A 21,226-nucleotide genomic window follows, 5' to 3' on the forward strand; every position below is an offset into this window, starting at 1 on the left:
CCAGTAGTTCTCTCTAAGAGGGAGGCGGCAGCAGCAGCGTGTAGAATATTCCTCCAATACCATCAAAAATGCACCAAAAAAAAAAAAACAGTGAATATAATCATTTATTTCCTGTCAGAGAAATGTACACATATGTTCTGTCATAGTAAAAAATCTGTCTTAAATAAGCCTTTGTATTACAATTGTACAATTGTTGTAGGAAAAGTTCTTATTAATTAATTAATTAAAAGGCCTGAAGAAAAAAACACATCAACAAACTGACACCTCGGATAAACAAAATCATTAAAAGCATAGTGAGATTATGTAGAGTTAGCAAAAGCTGTCCAGCAGTTTGCGACCTGACTTTGGGTTAACACGGACTTTGCTTAAGTGCAGTTCTAACTTTTAAAACCTTTATATTAAAATAAAAGAAATTGAATGTTGTACATTAAAACAGAGAAGCGCTGTTGTAAAGTTTGCACAGATTCCTGTATAAATAAGAGGGTTGAAGGCTTCGGTTGTGTCTTGGTCTGAGCTGGAAGAAGACGTATTGCTGTTGTTCTGCTGGTTGTCACGTTGCAGTCAGTGCTGGTGGTTTGTGAGTCTCTCCATGTTCCTGCAGAAAATCCCTTTAGTTTCCAGACAGCTAACGAGTCAGTGTGATGTCATCCTGAAGAGGTTTCCTCATGGGGGGAGGAAGTGTTTACTCAGAACACATCAGTGCAGGTGATATTTCAGTCTGTGGAAGATGCGGATGATGATAAACCTGAGGCTGGTGAGCGGCGAAACTCTGCAGAGATACACAAACAAAGACAGCGACAACAGTGAGCAGTTAGAACTCCCAACAAGCTTCTGGTAAATATTTACCGTAAACAACTGGAGTTTGTTCACTCGCTATATTTCACCAGAGATTATACAGTATTCATCCATTATTCAGGCAAACATAAACAAAGTTTACAGACCCAGCAGTAAATATAAATATCAGCTGCTTTGACTATAGATGGATCTGTGAACTGTCATTAACTTGAATGTTAATGTTTCTAAGTGTCAGACCCACAAACAACCATTTATTTACATGCATACTGAATCTGGGGGCATCGGGGTTGTTGCTGTGGGGGGTTGTTGTTGGGTTCATAACCCTCACATCGCTGTCTGATCAGTTTGTGACACCAGGTGACGCCACATCTGTGCATCTGCGTTAACAGGCGCTAAATTCTACACTGATTTCCTCTGCAATAAAATGTGAATATAATTATAACGCAATTACGCCGCTCTCTGCAGAGACCTCCAAACAAGGCTCCACCTCCTCCCTCCTTCCTCTATTGAATCCAAATTGACTCGTTAAGATTGTCTTAATAAAAGCCACTTAATAAAACCACTCTGCTGCACAAAGTGTCTCTGCTGTGTTTCTGGACAAAAAAAAACCTGTCAAATTAACGCGAGAGCCTCAATGCTAATCGTTAGCATCTCCATTACCCTTCGACACTTCCTCCCTCGTGCTGCATTAATGAGGGGGGCAGGGCTATAATTAAGGCAGCATGTCGGCAGATGCCTTTGGCCTACGCGGAAAACATTTTAATTATGCAGAATGAAATGTTGTAGAACACAACACAAAGGCCCCTCGTTCATCAGCTCCCAGGTGACTCACATTAGACAGAGCCGGAACACAGGTGAGGGTTCCTCCTCATTTCCCAGAAGCCCTCTGACGTGTTAATGTATGTCGCGCACTGAATTCGCTGGGTGAGAGTTCTCCAAACAGTTCCTTGGTGCTGCTCACCCCTGAAGATAAATAAGGGTATGAGACCCTCCTTGTTTTAGCATTTTACCTCATCGACACATCCCTTCATTGGAAAACTGCTTTGCAACACCAGTGCAATATTTCTGTAATGACAGGAATGGATTCTATATTCCAAAAATACATCATATCAAGAATATGATGAGATAATGGTTCAGAGCAGTGCAACGATTAAAGGAAAGATAAAACAAGTGGCTTCAATTGAATGTCCATGAAGCTTAGCTTAAGCTTAGCTTGAACCATATATTAATCAAGACATTAGGCTCAGGACAAGCTGACGCAGAGAAGAGAAGAAGCCCTGTTTTCTATTAATTACTGTAAACCAGAGGCTGGATATTATCTGATGTAGAACAGGAGAAGACAGAGGATTTCCATCTTTCAGCAATGCATTATGGGAACACACCTAATCCATGTGATCAGCTGTGGGTAGAACGGTCCCGTTGGAAAACAGGACGCGAGAACTACGGAATCACTTCGACTGGACACCAGAGAAGGAGCAGGGGCACCTTTTGAGTGTGGATCAAGCTTTTATCAACACACTAGACAGAGTTTACTCTCACGTTCCTCAGGTCACCGTTGAACATTACTTGTTCCCTGCAAATGTGTAGCGGCACACATTTATCAGTCTGGTCCCTCACAAGAAATTTAACATCAAACACTACACACTAGAAATGTGAGTCAATACCTGTAAGACAGCCAATCATTCAATTTCCACTGCATGGACTCAGCCTTGGACCGGGAGGACCAGACTGCACCAAGAGCCCTTTGTTCAACTGTTTGTGTGTCGCATTGATCCACTGTGTTAATGGGTCTGGGTGTGAGCGCTGGCTTCCCTCAGTGCTTCAGTTTTTCCATGTTTCAGTCTGATAATCCCAGGCTCAGTCTTAATTACTCCTTAATAATTAGAAAATCCTGATAATCTGCTGCTTAATCGAGGCAATTCAGCTGACTGTGAGACACACACAGTGGTTATCAGGGTCTGAAGCAGATAATTCTCTGTGTCTCAACATCCACTAATTACTAGCAGCTGAAAATGCTGCAGGAATCTGAATCAGCTCCTCTGGAAGAGACAGATCCACAACTAATAATCACACACACGCACACACACACACACACACACACACACACACACACACACACACACACCACACACACACACACACACACACATACACACACACACACACACACACACACACACACACACACACACACACACACACACACACACACACACACACACACACACACACGTCTTTTCTCCGTCAGCAGTCTGAATCTTTAGTCTGGATCAGATATAAACGCCAGTCTGCACATTTAAAGGCACAGTCCAACATTTAGTGACTTCCTTGTTTGCCTTGTACTCCTTGGAGTCACATCCACATGGATCAGTTTCATTATGCTGATGCTAATAATGTTGCAGCAATAATGTTGCAAAACGCTGGTTGCACAGTGAAATGGGTTAATTAGCAAAGTAGCAAAGTTCACCCAGCACCAACAGAAATATACATGCAACTTTGTAGATATTACTAATAAATCAGCTAAGTCAATAGCTAGTCTTCTACAGTAGGTGGGGTTTTCTCTAATATGAATTAATATTGATATTCATAAAATGCAGATTGAATGTAAACATTATTAGATATGCTTCTGCTGATCTGTTTGTGTATGTTTGTTGTGCGCTATTTCTACATTTAGGGTTTTGCTGAAATCTGCTGCTCCTACAAGAAACAGCAACATAAATAATCAGAGGAGACAGAGAATTGATAAAAAAAAACAACTCAGCCATAAAACCAACATAAATAAATTAGCAGAAAGCTGCAACAAGAGTCACAGTGTGAGGTTTCTGCAAAAGTGTCCGCTAGACACACACACACACACACACACACACACACACACACACACACACACACACACACACACACACACACACACACACACACACACACACACAGGTCACTGCTCTCTCTCTCTCTCTCTCTCTCTCTCTCTCTCTCTCTCTCTCTCTCTCCAAGCACATTAGTAATCACTCCTCGACTCTCGGCCCAAACGACTTCCATCCAACCAATCTACATAAATCTGCATTAATGGACAATTTTCAGTCCACAGAAAACAAAATGACTTTGTCTGTCAGCTTTTAGGAGAAACAGCCGACAGCCCACACACCTTCCAGCTGACAACATCTGCACATCTGCAGTTGCTATTTAGAACACATAGATCATGTCAGATGTGTTACTCACCCTTACAAACAACATACATTGCGAGGGTGGAGCAGGAGAAACCACAAACCTGCAGCACAACCCCTATACAGAATTTGCGCCTTTGGGTCGGGATAGGTTGCTCGCCGTCGTTTGCACCTATGGGCCAAACAGTAGTGTGGAGTACCCGGCCTCCTCTGGGTCTCTGGAGGGACAGTTGGAAAGTGCTCCAGCTCGGGACCCCATCAATCTTCTGGGGAATTTCAACTCCCATATGGGCAATGACAGTGACACCTATGGAGGTGTGATTGGGAAAAACGGCCTCCTTGATCTGAACCCGAGTGGTGTTAAGTCATTGGACATCTGTGCTAGGCACAGTTTGTCCAAAAACTAACACCATGTTTTACCATAACGCACGTGGCACCACACGGCCATTCAGAGCTGTGGACACAAGGTCTCGAGTGCCTGTCGTGGTGGTGATCCCTGAACCCAGTGGTGGACGCCGGAGGTAAGGGACGCCATCAGACTGAAGAAGGAGTCCATTCATCATGAACAATTCCTCTTATCCACTGCACCAGAATGTGGGAGCTCGGAGCAGCTCCTTCAGTAGCAGACTGATCCACCCACAATGTAGGAAGGAGCGCTACCGCAGGTCCTTCATCCCCATGATGTAACACTGGACGATGCCATGTTGATAGACTCAAATCTGCACTCTTTTTTTTTTTAGTCACTGTATCCTCGATACTTTAACTGTTTTACTATAATGTATGCGTGAGCTGGAGATCTGTTCATGTTCATGAGTTTGGGTAGACCATGGAGGAGGACTATCGTTCACCGAGCTTTCTGAGGCTGGCAAACCATTCGATGCCTCAGGAGGGGGACGCAGTTCTTCACCAGCACTGTTTTCAGTGGAGGCGGGCAGCTGTTGACGTCAGCTGAGGATCTGACACGCCTTCTGCTGAGCTAGCAGAGGCAGGGGACTCAGAAGTGGACTTTCCCATCACCCAGACTGAGGTCACAGAGGTAGTTTGTAAGCTCCTTTGTGGCAGGGCAGCGCCGGTGGATGAGATCTGTCCTGAGGACCTCAAGTCTCTGGATCTTGTGCTGTTCCTAGGATTGCACTTTTCTGGACTGAGATTTCGGATGTTTTTCCAGGGATCTGTCGTAGCCACTCCTCCAGTTTGGGGGTCACAGCCCCTAGTGCTCCGATCACCACAGGCACCACTGTGGCCTTCACCTTCCAAGCCTTCTCCAGTTCTTCTCTGAGCCCTTGGTATTTCTCTAGTTTCTCATGTTCCTTTTTCCTGATGTTGCCATCGCTTGGTATTGCCACATCCACCACTACGGCTTTCCTCTGCTCTTTATCCACCACCACAATGTCTGGTTGGTTCGCCATTACCATTCTGTCAGTCTGGATCTGGAAGTCCCACAGGATTTTGGCTCGCTCGTTCTCTACCACCTTGGGAGGTGTTTCCCACTTTGACCTTGGGGTTTCCAGTCCATACTCCGCGCAGATGTTCCTGTATACTATGCCAGCCACTTGGTTATGGCGTTCCATGTATGCTTTGCCTGCCAGCATCTTACACCCTGCAGTTATGTGCTGGACCGTCTCTGGGGCCTCTTTGCACAGTCTACACCTTGGGTCTTGTCTGGTGTGGTAGATCTGGGCCTCTATGGCTCTGGTGCTCAGGGCCTGCTCCTGTGCAGCCAGGATGAGTGCCTCTGTGCTGTCCTTCAGCCCAGCCCTTTCAAGCCATTGGTAGGATTTGTTGAGATCAGCCACTTCAGTTATGTTCCGGTGGTACATCCCGTGCAAGGGCTTGTCCTCCCATGATGGTCCCTCTTCCAGCATCTCATCCTCTGTTCTCCACTGCCTGAGACATTCACTCAGCACGTCATCTGTTGGGGCCTTATCCTTGATGTACTTATGGATCTTGGATGTTTCATCCTGGATAGTGGCTCTCACGCTCACTAGTCCTCGGCCTCCTTCCTTGCGGCTAGCGTACAGTCTCAGGGTGCTGGATTTGGGGTGGAACCCTCCATGCATGGTGAGGAGTTTTCGTGTCTTAACATCTGTGGTCTGTATCTCTTCCTTTGGCCACCTTATTATTCCCGCAGGGTATCTGATCACTGGCAGAGCGTAGCTGTTTATTGCCCGGGATTTGTTCTTGCCATTGAGCTGGCTTCTTAGGACTTGCCTTACTCGTTGGAGGTATTTGGCTGTTGCCGCATTCCTTGTTGCCTGTTCAAGGTTGCCGTTTGCCTGTGGTATTCCAAGGTACTTGTAATTGTCCTCAATGTCTGCTATTGTTCCTTCTGGGAGTGAGACCCCTTCTGTGTGGATTACCTTGCCTCTCTTTGTCACCATCCTCCCACATTTCTCAAGCCCGAATGACATCCCGATGTCCGAGCTGTAGATCCTGGTGGTGTGGATCAGCGAGTCGATGTCGCGCTCACTCTTGGCGTACAGCTTGATGTCATCCATGTAGAGGAGGTGACTTATGGTGGCCCCGTTCCGGAGTCGGTATCCATAGCCAATCTTGTTTATTATTTGGCTGAGGGGGTTCAGACCTATGCAGAACAGCAGTGGGGACAGTGCATCTCCTTGGTATATGCCACATTTGATGGATACTTGGGCAAGTGGCTTCCCATTGGCTTCAAGGGTGGTTCTCCACAACCTCATCGAGTTTGCAATGAAGGCCCTTAGAGTTCTGTTGATGTTGTACAGCTCCAAGCATTCAGTGATCCATGTGTGTGGCATTGAGTCATAGGCTTTCTTGTAGTCGATCCAGGCTGTGCACAGGTTGGTGTGTCGCATTCTGCAGTCTTGGGCGACTGTTCTGTCTACCAGGAGTTGGTGTTTGGCTCCTCTGGTATCCTTACCAATGCCCTTCTGTGCTTCGCTCATGTATTGACTCATGTGCCCACTTATCTTAGCTGCGATGATGCCTGACATGAGCTTCCATGTTGTGGAGAGACAGGTTATTGGCCGGTAGTTGGATGGGACTGTGCCCTTTGAGGGATCCTTCATTATCAGGATCGTTCGCCCTTCGGTTAGCCATTCAGGGTGAGTCCCATCCCTTAGCAGCTGGTTCATTTGTGCTGCCAGGCGCTCATGGATTGCAGTGAGCTTCTTTAGCCAGTAGGCGTGGATCATGTCAGGGCCAGGTGCTGTCCAGTTTTTCATACCTGAGACTCTATGTTGGATGTCTGCCACTGTGATAGTCACTGGATTCTGTTCAGGGAGGTTGCTGTGGTCTTCCCTCAGATCCACCAGCCACTGTGCATCACTGTTGTGTGATGTCTCCCTTTCCCATATACCCTTCCAGTACTGTTCAGTTTCCAGCCTTGGTGGGTCTGCTCTGTTGTTATTACCCTGCCATTGAGAGTACACTTTCGCAGGTTGTGTTGCGAACAGCCGGTTTATTCGTCTGGCTTCGTTATCTCTGGTGTATCTCTTTAGGCGGCTGGCCAAGGCTTGTAGCCTTTGCTTGGCAGTTTCGAGTGCTTCAGGTATGGTCATCTGGCTGTACCTCTTGGGCATCGGTCTTTTCATTGCACCTCTCTGGGCCTCTGTCATTTGGCTCACTTCCCTCCGAGCTGCCTTGATTTTTGCCTCCAACCTTCGTTTCCATGGTGGGTATTGTTTCTCATGGCTCCCATGGTTGCTCTTATGGCCAAGCACCTCTAGGATCACTGATGCTGAAGCGTATATCAGCTCATTGGTTTCTGAGCTATATATATATATATAGCTATATATATATATATATATATATATATATATATATATATATATATATATATATATATATATATATATATATATATATATATATATATAGCTAAGATAAGTGGGCACATGAGTCAATACATGAGCGAAGCACAGAAGGGCATTGGTAAGGATACCAGAGGAGCCAAACACCAACTCCTGGTTGACAGAACAGTCGCCCAAGACTGCAGAATGCGACACACCAACCTGTGCACAGCCTGGATCGACTACAAGAAAGCCTATGACTCAATGCCACACACATGGATCACTGAATGCTTGGAGCTGTACAACATCAACAGAACTCTAAGGGCCTTCATTGCAAACTCGATGAGATTGTGGAGAACCACCCTTGAAGCCAATGGGAAGCCACTTGCCCAAGTATCCATCAAATGTCAACCCCAAGGTCAAAGTGGGAAACACCTCCCAAGGTGGTAGAGAACGAGCGAGCCAAAATCCTGTGGGACTTCCAGATCCAGACTGACAGAATGGTAATGGCGAACCAACCAGACATTGTGGTGGTGGATAAAGAGCAGAGGAAAGCCGTAGTGGTGGATGTGGCAATACCAAGCGATGGCAACATCAGGAAAAAGGAACATGAGAAACTAGAGAAATACCAAGGGCTCAGAGAAGAACTGGAGAAGGCTTGGAAGGTGAAGGCCACAGTGGTGCCTGTGGTGATCGGAGCACTAGGGGCTGTGACCCCCAAACTGGAGGAGTGGCTACGACAGATCCCTGGAAAAACATCCGAAATCTCAGTCCAGAAAAGTGCAATCCTAGGAACAGCAAGGATACTGCGCAGAACCCTCAAGCTCCCTGGCCTCTGGTAGAGGACCCGAGCTTGGAAAGTGGAGACCACCCGCGGAGGGTGAGAATAGAGTGGTATATATATATTCAACATGACACTGAAATATTGTGGCCAGTTCACAGACTCCTTCCAGTTCATCAGTTCACCAACTCCTTCTTACAGTAAATATTACCTGTCCCATCACAGCAGGACAGCAAAGACCAAAATGCCGGAATTTGTGTTTGGGCGTCTAAATGAGGAAAATGTGCAATTTCTATCTTCACCTTCTTTAGCAGCTCCGCCTCAGAAGTCAGAACAGCTAGCTCTCAGGTCTTTCACACGTCCCAAATGCTACAGTAGCTCAGTGGTAAAGGTAATAATTATTATTATTATGAACTAGTGCATGTTCATATTTGCAAGTTTGTTACTAAGTTCACATTCCAAACACTTTAGACAACTCCTAACTATTCCAACACACATTTTTCAGGGAGCACAATCTTTACAAGCTCAAACTTGACACGCATCACATGAGTTATGGTAGAGATAGAGGAAGACTGACAAACGTTTTTCACTTCAAACCTTCAACTTCAGCTACAATAAGCAGATCAGTCCCTGAGGCTGATGGCTTCATCGCTGAATAAAGTCACGTTACCCTGGAGTAGTTACAGTACATCACATTTAAAGACCAGGCCCCAAAACAAGTCTCTTTTTTAGGACGGGCAGTGTTAATAAAATCTTACACAGAAACAGTGTATGGTTTGTGGTGCCCTGTTGTAACGGTGACCCTGACCTGGACAAAGACCTGAAAATATAAGTAAGATGAATGGGTGTGTAAACTACAGAAAGTAAATGTCTTTTAATCCAGTTTGGTTTGCAGGCGCTACAGAGTGAAATATAACCAATAACCAAAATGTGATACAACACACACACACACACACACACACACACACACACACACACACACACACACACACACAGCTGTACCACACTAACCATCAACACACACAACAAGCCCCCAGCCCATCAATCACACACACAGTCTGTTAGTCAGCTGCATGGCTGACTTTCGATCAGTCTCAAAGAATCCCATCAGCATTCACAACAACGTGTCCTACCTAAGCACACACACACACACACACACACACACACACACACACACACACACACTGACAAGGCTTTTAACAGACCTGATCTGCCTGTTGAGTAATTCAGGTCAGTAACACTTGCATAGTTCAGCAAGTTTGTCGTGGAATTAGAATATTAACAAGAAACCTTTAAGTTTAGTTTTCAGCCTTGACGGTCCAGTAAGTTACTAATTCTGAGTTGTTAGATATTCCACGAGTAGGTCACCTCTTCAGGCATTACTAGCCCCTAATGTAGATGTAGTGTTTCACATAGATTGAATGTCATTTCCTGGATGAGCTCAACTTCATCAACATCAGAAAAAAGTCCTTAGAATTTGTTTGTGATTTTGTTGTGACTGTGGGTTAAAACCAGAAAATGCAGACACAGGGAAAAAAAGGCAAACTCCGCCGAAAGGAAAGCTGCCACGTCTGTGTTTAAATCTTATCTGATTATCAAAGCTGTATTTTCCACACAATGCAAACATTTATATATATGAATAATAAAATGAAACAGACTTTCTGTGAAGCACCTGGTCTGTGATTCATTGAACAAACTGCAGTTGAGCCAAAGAAACAAGATGCTCAAGCCATTAAAGTTATATTAGAACCACAGTTGTTTCTGTTTCCACTGGTTGTTACTGGAAGAACGGCTCTCTCTCTCACCTGTCTGTCACTCTGTCTGTCTGTCTGTCTTCAGGCTGTCTTCCCCTCCTGCACCTCTCGGGTGCTTTCAGCAGCTCGCGCCGCGCCATCAGCCATGAGAGCGTCCTCCAGACTCCTCCTGGCCTGGTACACTTTCAACTCCTGCTCCCTGCACGCACACACAAAGAATATCTTCTTATAAGATGTGTCATTATTTTCTGAGACAGTGTTAAATTATGAAATCCAAGAACAGGACATGTTACTGTAACGAGACTGACCAGATAACAAATCACACATAAAGACATGTACGAAAATTGTGAGCATTTTCCTTTTCTGCATAAATGTGACCTAAAACACATTTTGTTTGTTTTCCCAGACTTCCCAAAGCATCAAACACTTTGCTCTTGATCATTTCTTGATAACAAACATTTCTATAGCTCCCTCTTTAAACTTGCTGCTGGTTCCACATCTGCAGAATGAGTCTAATGACACCTAATGAGCGTATTTGTGTTGTGTTGTCATTAAGTCACGAGTAACTTGTGTGTAAGAGAGCAAAAGAATGGAATCTGAGCTCAGCAGTAACTTTGTCCCTAACGTGTTAAATTAGCTCTAATTTAGGTCTTTTAATAACTGCATTCGCCAAGTTTGACCCGTGTGATGTCAAAGAAAAGGCCACGGTGTCGATGGGAAGTGGGTCAGGAAGCGCACATGCATGAAGACTGAATATCAAACGATGGCTCGTGAGCTTCTCTACACTCTTTACTTTTCCTCAACTCAAACTGACACAAGTTCAGTGAAAACTATCACAAGGAAAATTCATTCCTAGCTTTTGTGTAATTTTATGACATCGTTGTCAAGACGATATGAGTTGAAGTCAATTACAGTTAAGAACTGAAAAACTGACACAAACGAATTTGGAACAGCTGCTTGGTTTATATATTATTCACTCAGTACTTACAGGAGTTGATTTGCACTAATAAGCAGCTTCTGGCATCTTGGTAACAAAAAAAATACACGGCAAAAGTGCTTCACATGGTTTTTATGAAACTAGAGCAGCCTAACTACAATTTCAGCTTCAATTTGGCCTTAATGAGTCATATATTCGATTCTAATCAAAGGTCAAGGTCAGTGGTTTGTGCATGTGTAAGCAAGAATGTCAGCGGAATGACTTGACACCTATTTATGCAAAATTAAGAACAGACATCAACCTGGATTCAAGGACGGACCAGTTTGGTGGACAAACATCAGCGCAGTGACCTCATCAGGCATAGTACATGAGTCTGGACAGGAACACTTGTAAACTGTGATTGTGTTTATCTTAAATGTAGTATTTGATGTCGCAGGTGCAGCATTTCTGTAATACAGGCCAGGATACATTATTTATTTTCCTACATCACGCTCATTGACCAAAAACAGTATCAATCAAGTTAGGAAGGAATCAAGAAATAATTATTATTATATAAAACGTGGTTAACTCCTATGTATGAGAGTTAGCATCAACACAGAGCAGAGAAGAGGTTTGTCAAAAAAGAGTAAAAACACACAGAGCTGTCTGATAAGTGGTAGAACAGGGCAACACAAAAATATGATGTTTAAAAGGATACAAATAAATAAAGTAGGGGCACAAAAAGGCAAACAGAGAAACGTGGCAAAAGATGGAGCTGTCTGATATAGTATAGAGGAAGAGGAGAGTCGATGAATACGAGGAGGAATGAGAGCGATTTAGGGTGACAAGCACATTCAGCTGGAGGAGGGAAGAGAGGGAGAATTGGAAATTAATGGAGAGGAGAGATAAGGAAAAGAGAAGAGGAAGGCAAGAAGGGGGAGGGCGGAGATATATGGAGAGAAAGGCGTTCCAGGGAGGAGGAGGAAGTGGAAAATGGGAGAGAAAGGTGGAAAACTGAGAGAAAGAAAGATAGGATGAAGGTTGGAAATGAAAGAAAGGGGGGAGCAGAGCTAAAGGGAAATGAAGGGAAAGACAAAATGAATAAAGAAATACTGAAGGAGATAAAACCCAGAGAATGTGAGGAGAAAGATAGGATACAATGGAAGAGAAGGAGAAAAAGAAAATGGAGAGAAAAATAAAAGAGGGAGAGTGAAGGAGTGAAGGCTGTAGTAATGTATTCCACTGATTCTGCTGTAATGACTCTGGCCAGATGTGCTCAGCTCTGTTTTCCTCTGGACACGCGCAGTCTGTTGATTGTTATGTTTGGCCACAGTGCCCCCTACTGTCAGAAAGCAACAACTGCAGGCTATTAATTAAACTTGAAGGCTAAATGACTGGGTCAGAACATCGCTCCAGAGGGATGATCCCATCTCCAGTGGTGAACCAGCGACAGGGCTGAGTGCTCATGCGTGTTGGGTGGAGGCTGGTCTGTGTGATCAGACAAGCTGAAATAGTTAAAACGTTTACACTGGTTCTGACAGAAGTGGGTCAGAATACACAGCTTGGTGCATGTAGAGCTGCAGAGCCTCAGAGCAGTCACAGTGACCACACGTCCACAACAGGGAGCACCAAGACAGGCTGCTGATGAGTCAGCATCGGGACCAGACCCAGAGCCAAGGAAGGAGTCCTGGTCCGATGAATCATGGATGCATCATGGGAAAGAGGTGAGCCGTGTGATACTTTGGACAATGTACTGCTGGGTCATCCATGTAGATGTTACCAGTTCCCTGAAAGCCGTTCACATAACGCTGCTTCAGAATTGGTTTGAGGCAAAAACAAGCTTAAGGTTGTGCTGCTGACATTCTGGTGACAGACACCACAACAGACTTTCTGGGGCCTAGTGGAGTCCAAACCTGTGCAGTATAAGGCAGGTTGTCATGACGACAGGAGACAGAAGGAGAGAGGATGACTTAAAGTTGTGCAGTATGACCCTGTTCCATTAACCATTGTTTCACAGTCAAAATAGTATGTTTCACTGTTGATTACAATGTGTTTATTGTTTATCCTTTTATTCATACGTTTTGTTGATGAAAATGCGATTAGCCAATATTAACTACAAACAGCCATAGAACTTTCTGAGACATGTCCAACCTCTGACCCAAAGGCAGCATACAGACAGATATTTAGCATCACAAATGGCAACACAGCATGTTGGTGTGTCTCCATCTGAGTCACTTAATTCTTAAGAAACGCATAATACTTCTTTTAGGACTAACGTTCTCAACTGCAGAACGCACAACCGTCTTGTGAATGGATGACTGCACAAACACAGCAGAGGTGTAAAGGCCGAGTCTCACCGGATGTGTTCATCTGTGACGGTGAAGGCTTTGCAGAGCGGCTGCGATGTGTTCAGCCAAACAGCCGGGTTCTTCTCAGCGGCCGCAGATGTCTGGCCCGTGATCGGAGCAGAACTCATGTGCAGAGCGCTGGCAATGGCCAACAGCAAAGTGTCATCACTGGAGTCTGGACCAACGCCTGCGTTTAGAGGAGTGGGGGTTAAAGCTCAGGGTTCAGGGCTGCATGCTGAGCTTTCAGATTTATGTTGAGCCTTACTCTGTATCCCTTTGGGCAGGTCCATGGTCCTCAGGACATCCTCTGTGATGTCTGATGATCGGAGACCTTTCAACCTTTTCTCCCAGAAGAGCTGCAGGTGTGACAGGAGGATGTGTTAATTGCAACTCCAACAGGTGCCAGACTAAGGCTGGGTCACATCATACCAACACGTACCAGCATAAAAGGCACACACCAGTACGTACCAGCACACATCAGCAAATACCAGTACACACTGTACCAGCACATACAAGCATAGAATGGCACATACCAGTACATACTGTACCAGCCCCTACCAGCACATACCAGTACATAAAGGCACATGCCAGTACATACCAGCAAATACCAGTACATACTGTACGTACCAGCAAATACCAGCACATCCCAGCCCCTATCAGGACATACCAGTGCATACCAGCACACACCAGCAAATACCAGTACATACTGTACCAGGACATACCAGTGCATACAGTACCAGCAAATGCCAGCACATACCAGTAAATACATCCATCCATCCATCCATTTTCCAAACCACTGAATCCCATATGCGGTGCTGGAGCCTATCCCAGCATGCTTTGGGCGAGAGGCAGGGTACACCCTGGACAGGCCGCCAGTCCATCGCAGGGCCCAGTACATACAGTACCAGCAAATGCCAGCACGTACCAGTACATACCAGCACATACTGTACCAGCAAATACTAGTACATACCTTTACATACCAGTACACACCAGTAAGTGACCAGCAAGTAACAGCACATACCAGGTCATACCAGCACATACTGTACCAGCAGTGTGTGTGTGTGTGTGTGTGTGTGTGTGTGTGTGTGTGTGTGTGTGTGTGTGTGTGTGTGTGTGTGTGTGTGTGTGTTGCTTAGCCTCTCACCTGTCTAGGCTGCTCTGTTGCTCTCTGCAGGTCTGCTTTCACCTTGTTGCCTGGATGACTGGTAACCTTGGTAACGGGCTGCTTGAAGATGGACGCCGTTTGTCTGATTGGTAAAGATGTGTTAAGGTCCGGTTTACCTGCCTGGATAAGACAGACTGTGTTGGTTACATGGGCTTGTTGTCTTTGAGTTCCCACTTCATTGCTTTGTTCTTTAACTTGTTCTTTGCATTCTTCCTGGTCTTTACACAGCCTCCAGACAACAACATGATTGCTGAAGGATGCTGATGGTGCTTGGGAGCAACTACACATTGCAGAAACTATTGCTGCTGCTTCTAACAGGATCAATTATTACAGTATTAGCTATTTTATTTAGCAAGCAAATGATTTTATATTCATCACCTACAAAACACATGCACACACAAAAGGCACAAAGGTGCTAAGAGAAAAAAGGGCTGGCCATGTGACCCTGGACCCCAAGGGGCTCCTGTGTCTTAAGATCAGCTCTGTCACCTGTGTGTGAATGTGTGTGTGCTTGTGTGCGGTTCAATGAGAAGCAGCGTCAAAGCCAGTACAGATCATTTACCAGTTACAAATTAAGTGTATCTTGGGCAATAGCTTGGACGTATCTGGGTCTTTAACATCAGGTAGAAGTGTATTCAGTGTATCAGTTAAAGGACTGATACAAACATTTAAAAATGGAATTTACAACTCGTGTCAGTCGTGGATCATTTTAAATCACATTATTGATCATATTTTATCAGCCACAGACATCTATTTATTCAGTTTGACTTAAACCCAGACAGCAGGAAGTCTGAGTCAAAACAACCAAACGAAAGACACTAAGTGACAAAACCAAAAGCACCGAAAAAAAAACACACAAGATTAGATGAGATCGACTTTTGATCCTTGTTTGGAAATTCAGGACGAGACGGTACAGATACGACTAGAGCCTATTGAACCCTGGTACAGGAACCAGTCAAACCACTAGCAATCCTGAGACATGTTTGAGTCAATGCTCAGCTGCTCCTGCAAACACACATCCCCTCGTTTCATACATTCATGCACAATTAAACATGCAAAATGTAGCATTCTGTCTAATTTGACCACAGACACATCCCACTAAGCTTCCTGACTCTGCACTAGCTCCCAGTGGCTGCCAGCGTCGGGTTTACTGGTAAAGACATCCAATGCGTTAAAACAAAGAAGGTGGGCTGGTGAGACGTCTGACCGTGGTCTACTTCCTGTCCTTCCTTATGGCTCAAGGCTCTGTTCTGAAGGTCTTCTGGATGAAAAGTAAAACATGTCTTCAGGCTGTGCTCAGTTTAATGAACAAGCCTCCGGTTTGCAGCAGGCACGGCTTCACCCACTCAGCGAATCAATGTGCTGAGGAATGTGGATCTCTGTCCAAATATCACAGCAACCTATTCTCTGGTTTTGAAATGTGTCAGTTTGCACCGACCCTCAGACGAAGGCACTCGGTGTGAAGTCACTGTGACCCCCTGCTGGTGTGACCCACCAGTCTTACCTTGCCCAGACTGTGCGGGTCATGACGTAACTTCTGTTTGTTCTTCTGCAGCTTTCCAGGCATCATCTTCCCCGTCCGGAAGTCGAAGCATCCCAGGTCCACTGTGTTTCCAAGGTAACGGGATAGCTGAGGCTTACTCCGGAACTTCTTCCCTGAAGGACTGGAACAAATAATGAATGAGCGGAAACTGAGAGATACAAACAGAACAACCAGTGGCGAAGGACAAACACTCAGTACTCACAACACCACCCGCCTGCTATGAGTTAAACTAGAGCCAAACCAGGACGTCCAGGAGGATAAAGCATTCTTAACTTCTATAATATTAAAAGCAACCTCATCCAACTTACCAACAGTGCGTCTAGATAGATTTACAGTCTATGTATAAGTTTAAAGCAGCCTTTAAAGAAACCGTCTGCCATAAGCTGCTTGACCAGGAGAGCAAACGCTCTGACCCAAAATCATTAAAAACATAATTGATATAATGATATTGATATGAAAATGATATTTGCCTTTAATTACTTCTGTTTACTTGTATGTTGATGTTTATATGATGATATAATTAACTTTACGCGAGCTGCTGCTGAAGTGCTGCATGACACACATGGTGACAGCATCAATATAAGTGTTTATTTGATCATTTGTGTTTTTGTGGTAGTTAATAGTATTTTCTTGTATCTGTTAAGCAGGAAGCAGGAACTGCACACAGTTCAAATTCATTGTAATTTGGACTTTTGCACTAAGATCCACATTCAAACATTCATTCTGATTCTTTAGTGGCTGCAGTGTGCAGGCACAGACTTCCAGTCAGCTGATTGTGACGTGTAGGTCAACAGCAGCACACTCTTTGGCGTGCGTGCGTGTGTGTGTGCCTGCATGCGTGTGTGCGTACGTGTGTGCGTGCATGTGTGTACGTACGTGTGTGCCTGCGTTCATGTGTGTGTGTGTGTGTGTGTGTGTGTGTGTGTGTGTGTGTGTGTGGGTGGGTGGGTGCGTATGTGCATGCATGCGTGCGTGCGTGCGTGTGTGTGTGGCGTGTGTGTGCGTACGTGCATACGTGCCTGCGTTCATGTGTGTGTGTGTGTGTGTGTGTGTGTGTGTGTGTGTGTGTGTGTGGGTGGGTGGGTGGGTGGGTGCGTACGTGCATGCGTGCGTGCGTGTGCGTGCGTGTGTGCGTGCCTAACACTATGACATTGTGCTTCATCTTTCATCTTCATCTTATCACTGAAATGCCGAGAGTCCACTCTGTGCGTCAGGTTGCAGATGAACAACCAGTGAGGCCTCAACAGGGCGTTGCTGCCCTTCCAGTAAGTCAACCCGCTGACTGGTTTCATTACTGGAACTGATGAGTCACGTTGCACGACAAACTGAAAGCAAAGCGCAGCCTCAGCACTGACTGGCTGATCTGGCCCACGTTAAAGGTCCCGGATGTGACGAGGCCAGACGCTGTTATGCGACAGAGCCGTGCAACAGGAAGTGAACGCAGCCTCTGAGAACAACAGATGGCCCTGCTGCGTCATAGCCTCACCACAGCCCAGATCTCCTGTAAAAGTGACACGTCGCTGATGCAGAAGACGGACAACTAGTATCTGTTCACGATTCCATAGCGACTGATTGTGACCACGCTGATCCGTTGTCTGAGGGCAGTTACAGTAAATCCTGAAACACTGGAGCCTGAATAGGAGCAGTTAGGATGTGGATCATATCACAGCATCGTCATAAAATTTTATTTATCATTAAGAAATGTACAGGCTGCCGAAGCAGCTTGTATGTGTCCAGCTTCACCGGCTGTAACGCAACACATGAATCAAAATCCAATAATATCATATTTATTCATGAGCAGTACTTTGACACATAGGAATATTTTGCTGCATTTTAGTTAAGTGTATTATTTTTTTTTTACCTCTGATTATTTTGCTTTTACTGTATAGTTGGACAGACTTCTATTGCATATTAGGCAACATGCAGATAATATAATTCTGAAATCAAAGTTAGCTCTAATGCTCAACATTTCTGTTGAAGTTAGAATCCTTCCTCTTTACGCTTTGAATTAAGGCGCGTAAATTCTACGATTTATTAATAATTAACTTTTCTTCGGGTCTATCGGGTATGAAACGTTTGCTTCCTTCGTCTTCTCTGTCCAACCAGAGAACATTTATTAGGTCTTTCTGAGAGGCCAGTTGAGGAGCGTATTAGTTAATCATCATACAGTTACTGGTAATAACTGGAACGCTGAGACGGAGCAGAGTGGGCGGATTTCAGGCCTGTTATTATAATCAAAGCCATCGGTAATTTGTTTACTCTCAAAGGTAACCGTTGAGTACAGGCCTGGCTGGTGATATTTTAACCTTTATGTTGATGTTATTAGCATATTTAAAGAATCATTTTCACAAAAGCACAAGTGATGATTTAATGGAAAGTATTTGGTGAATTACTTTTGTTGTCGGCAGTCGTAACCCTGCTGACGGCACTGAAGGAAGACGGCCCATGAGGTGTGGTAGGACCATGCTAAGATAAAATACAATATAATTAGATAATTATAACAACAATAATAATATGTAATAATTTAACCTTTCCCTTTAGCTGTAGCGAATCCTCCTGTAATCCTGTTTTGGAAAATAGTTTGGAAAATATACTTTTTTAACTCAACTGTATTTATTTTATAGCTTCAGTTACTTCTCAGACACAGATTACTAATAAAAATATCACCAACTGTAAATATGATGCATTATTATAAATTAGTAGGGTGTCAGTACATCCGGTCCTTTTGGAGTTTAATGTCTTATGGTCATTTTATTGTCATTACACTATGTACTTACGTACTTTAAACACACACAGTAACAAAATCTATTTTTGCATTTTCCCCGTTCTCTGGGGGAACGGGGGCGTCTTGCTCAAGGACACACCTGTCTAACTTAGAAACCTTATTATGAGACACATGAACAGCTCTGAAGTGGATTTGTCGCTAGCATCCGTGGCGACGCGAGGCCGAGTACATTTTGTACCTATTTGTTGGTGGGACATACTTTTTATACTGACGGCACCCGGTACTTAAGAGGCTTCTTTCACTCATCATTTGAGCAATGAATAAACGATGATTTATGTTATATCTCATATACACTGATGAAAATAAGACATACAGCTGTAAGACTATGCCACATTTGGGGGAGTTGGGGGGGTGAGGAGGGGGTGAGGGGGTCTGAGCAGCCTAAACTCAGATTGTGTCGGTGCAACGAAGAAGCTCTAAACCAGCAGTAATTACATGAAGGAGTAACAGTTACATTAGTTACATGTAACGCTACATTGTAACGTATGAGTGAACTTGACACTTTTATGGCTGGTGACGGCTCTGATCACCGGTGTGTGTGTGTGTGTGTGTGTGTGTGTGTGTGTGTGTGTGTGTGTGTGTGTGTGTGTGTGTGTGTGTGTGTGTGTGCGGGCTGATCGATCAGTGTGTGTGTGTGACGGGCTACCTGTAGTAGTAGACGTCGCTCTTTCCGGCGCTCAGCCCGGACTTCCTGATCACTTCTTCTTTCTTCCAGCCCGGCGGCAGAGCGGGACAGTCCGTCCTCTTCCGATCCATCAGTCGCGCGTATCGATCCCGCGAGTGGCCTCGGGTCGGGTCGGCGTAACTGTCAGCTAACGGCGGCGCGGACCCTCCTCGCGACCGTGTGACGGCGAACCGAGCGCTGTGGCGGCGACGGGCGGACCGCTGTCACGGATGTTACGTTAACGGAGGCGCTCCCTCCCTCCCCCCGCCGCGGTCGCTGCCGCTGGTGGTTCCAGGTTATATAAAGAAATACCGTGGCCCGGTTCCGGTTGCCTCCACGTTCGGACCTAGCTTAGTTTAGCCTCGGCGAGGACCAACGGCCCATCTGATTCGACCTGAACTGGGCCAACGGCAGAGTGTGACGTCTGCGATATCTCTCACACACATACATATATACACGCATACACACACACGCACGCAGACGCACGCGCACGTACTGTCAAAGATCGTCTATTTCGACGTGTGGACCACTCTGTCCAGCAAAAGAACCAAACTACAGACGAGGGGAACAGAAAGCGAAAGCAGTCGAGACTGGAACCTTTTTTAAAAATATATATTATTATCATTATTTTGACGTAACATCACTTTCATTACACTATGTATTATCTAGGTTAAATATCCCATATTAGCTCTATTTTTTGCTATACACAATTTCCTCACTGACAAATAAAGGTTTCCTTACAAAAGGAGTCTCTGATGTGTCAAGAATCTGTAAAATGTCATGGTCAAAGACCGTCGATAATATTGTTGCCGTTCGGTCTAAACATATGTTGAGACAATTGGTGCACAGCTCCCATCACTTGACTCTGACGTATGGTTCATGTAGACAGGACACATTGGAACTGTCTGCTGCCAACTACACTGAGGGATTATGTCACTGCTGCCTGATGACATCACTAAGAGGAGAATCCTGAATCAACTACTTCTAGAAGTGATTTCAAACAGAAAAATAAAGTCATTGGAACTACATGCGTTTATAAAGGGAACTTTTGCAGAATCCATTAACAAATATATGATTTTTATTTTTTAATTAAATGATTATGAATGGTTATTTATTCAAACATAACCAACAGCAAAGCAAATGCAGACTGAGCACATGTGGTGTCATACTGTGAGATGATGAAATATGGATCTCCTGTACGTCACAGAACCCGTGTGACTGCCCCTCATCTGGGCCCGGTTCTTGAACTTTGAGGCAGAGTTACCACTCGTTGTGCTTTTACTCCTCTGTGTTTTAATCCACTAATGACGCCATGGGCTGTGGTTTAAAGGGGCCTGCAGCAGATCTGAACCCACGAATGAGTCTGGGAAATAAATCTGATGGTATGTATTGCAACTGTCATATGGGTACAGTTATCAGACCTAAAGCAGTTTAGTCATACTGTCATACTAATATATATTGCATGATTAAATGGGGAATAGAGAAAGGCAGGATCCTGCACAGGGTGACCTTTATAACTGGGATTTTAACACTGAACTAATTAAGTA

The 21,226-nt window shown here is 44.8% G+C and overlaps 1 protein-coding gene across 1 annotated transcript; it reads right to left on the reverse strand.

Moving 5' to 3' along the window:
- Positions 1-86: 86 nt before the first annotated feature.
- On the reverse strand, positions 87-20,154 carry mbd2 (methyl-CpG binding domain protein 2). The gene is made up of 7 exons (XM_029169920.3): positions 19,662-20,154; positions 16,192-16,351; positions 14,667-14,807; positions 13,788-13,878; positions 13,532-13,709; positions 10,310-10,457; positions 87-769 (listed from the first exon to the last, which is right to left on the reverse strand). Exons 1-6 carry the CDS (start codon positions 19,769-19,771, stop codon positions 10,340-10,342), a joined length of 798 nt encoding a protein of 265 aa, XP_029025753.1. The 5' UTR covers positions 19,772-20,154; the 3' UTR covers positions 87-769; positions 10,310-10,339.
- Between the last annotated feature and the right edge of the window lie 1,072 nt (positions 20,155-21,226).

Source organism: Betta splendens, chromosome 12 (assembly GCF_900634795.4).
Source record: "Betta splendens chromosome 12, fBetSpl5.4, whole genome shotgun sequence".
Classification (NCBI taxonomy): Eukaryota; Metazoa; Chordata; class Actinopteri; order Anabantiformes; family Osphronemidae; genus Betta; species Betta splendens.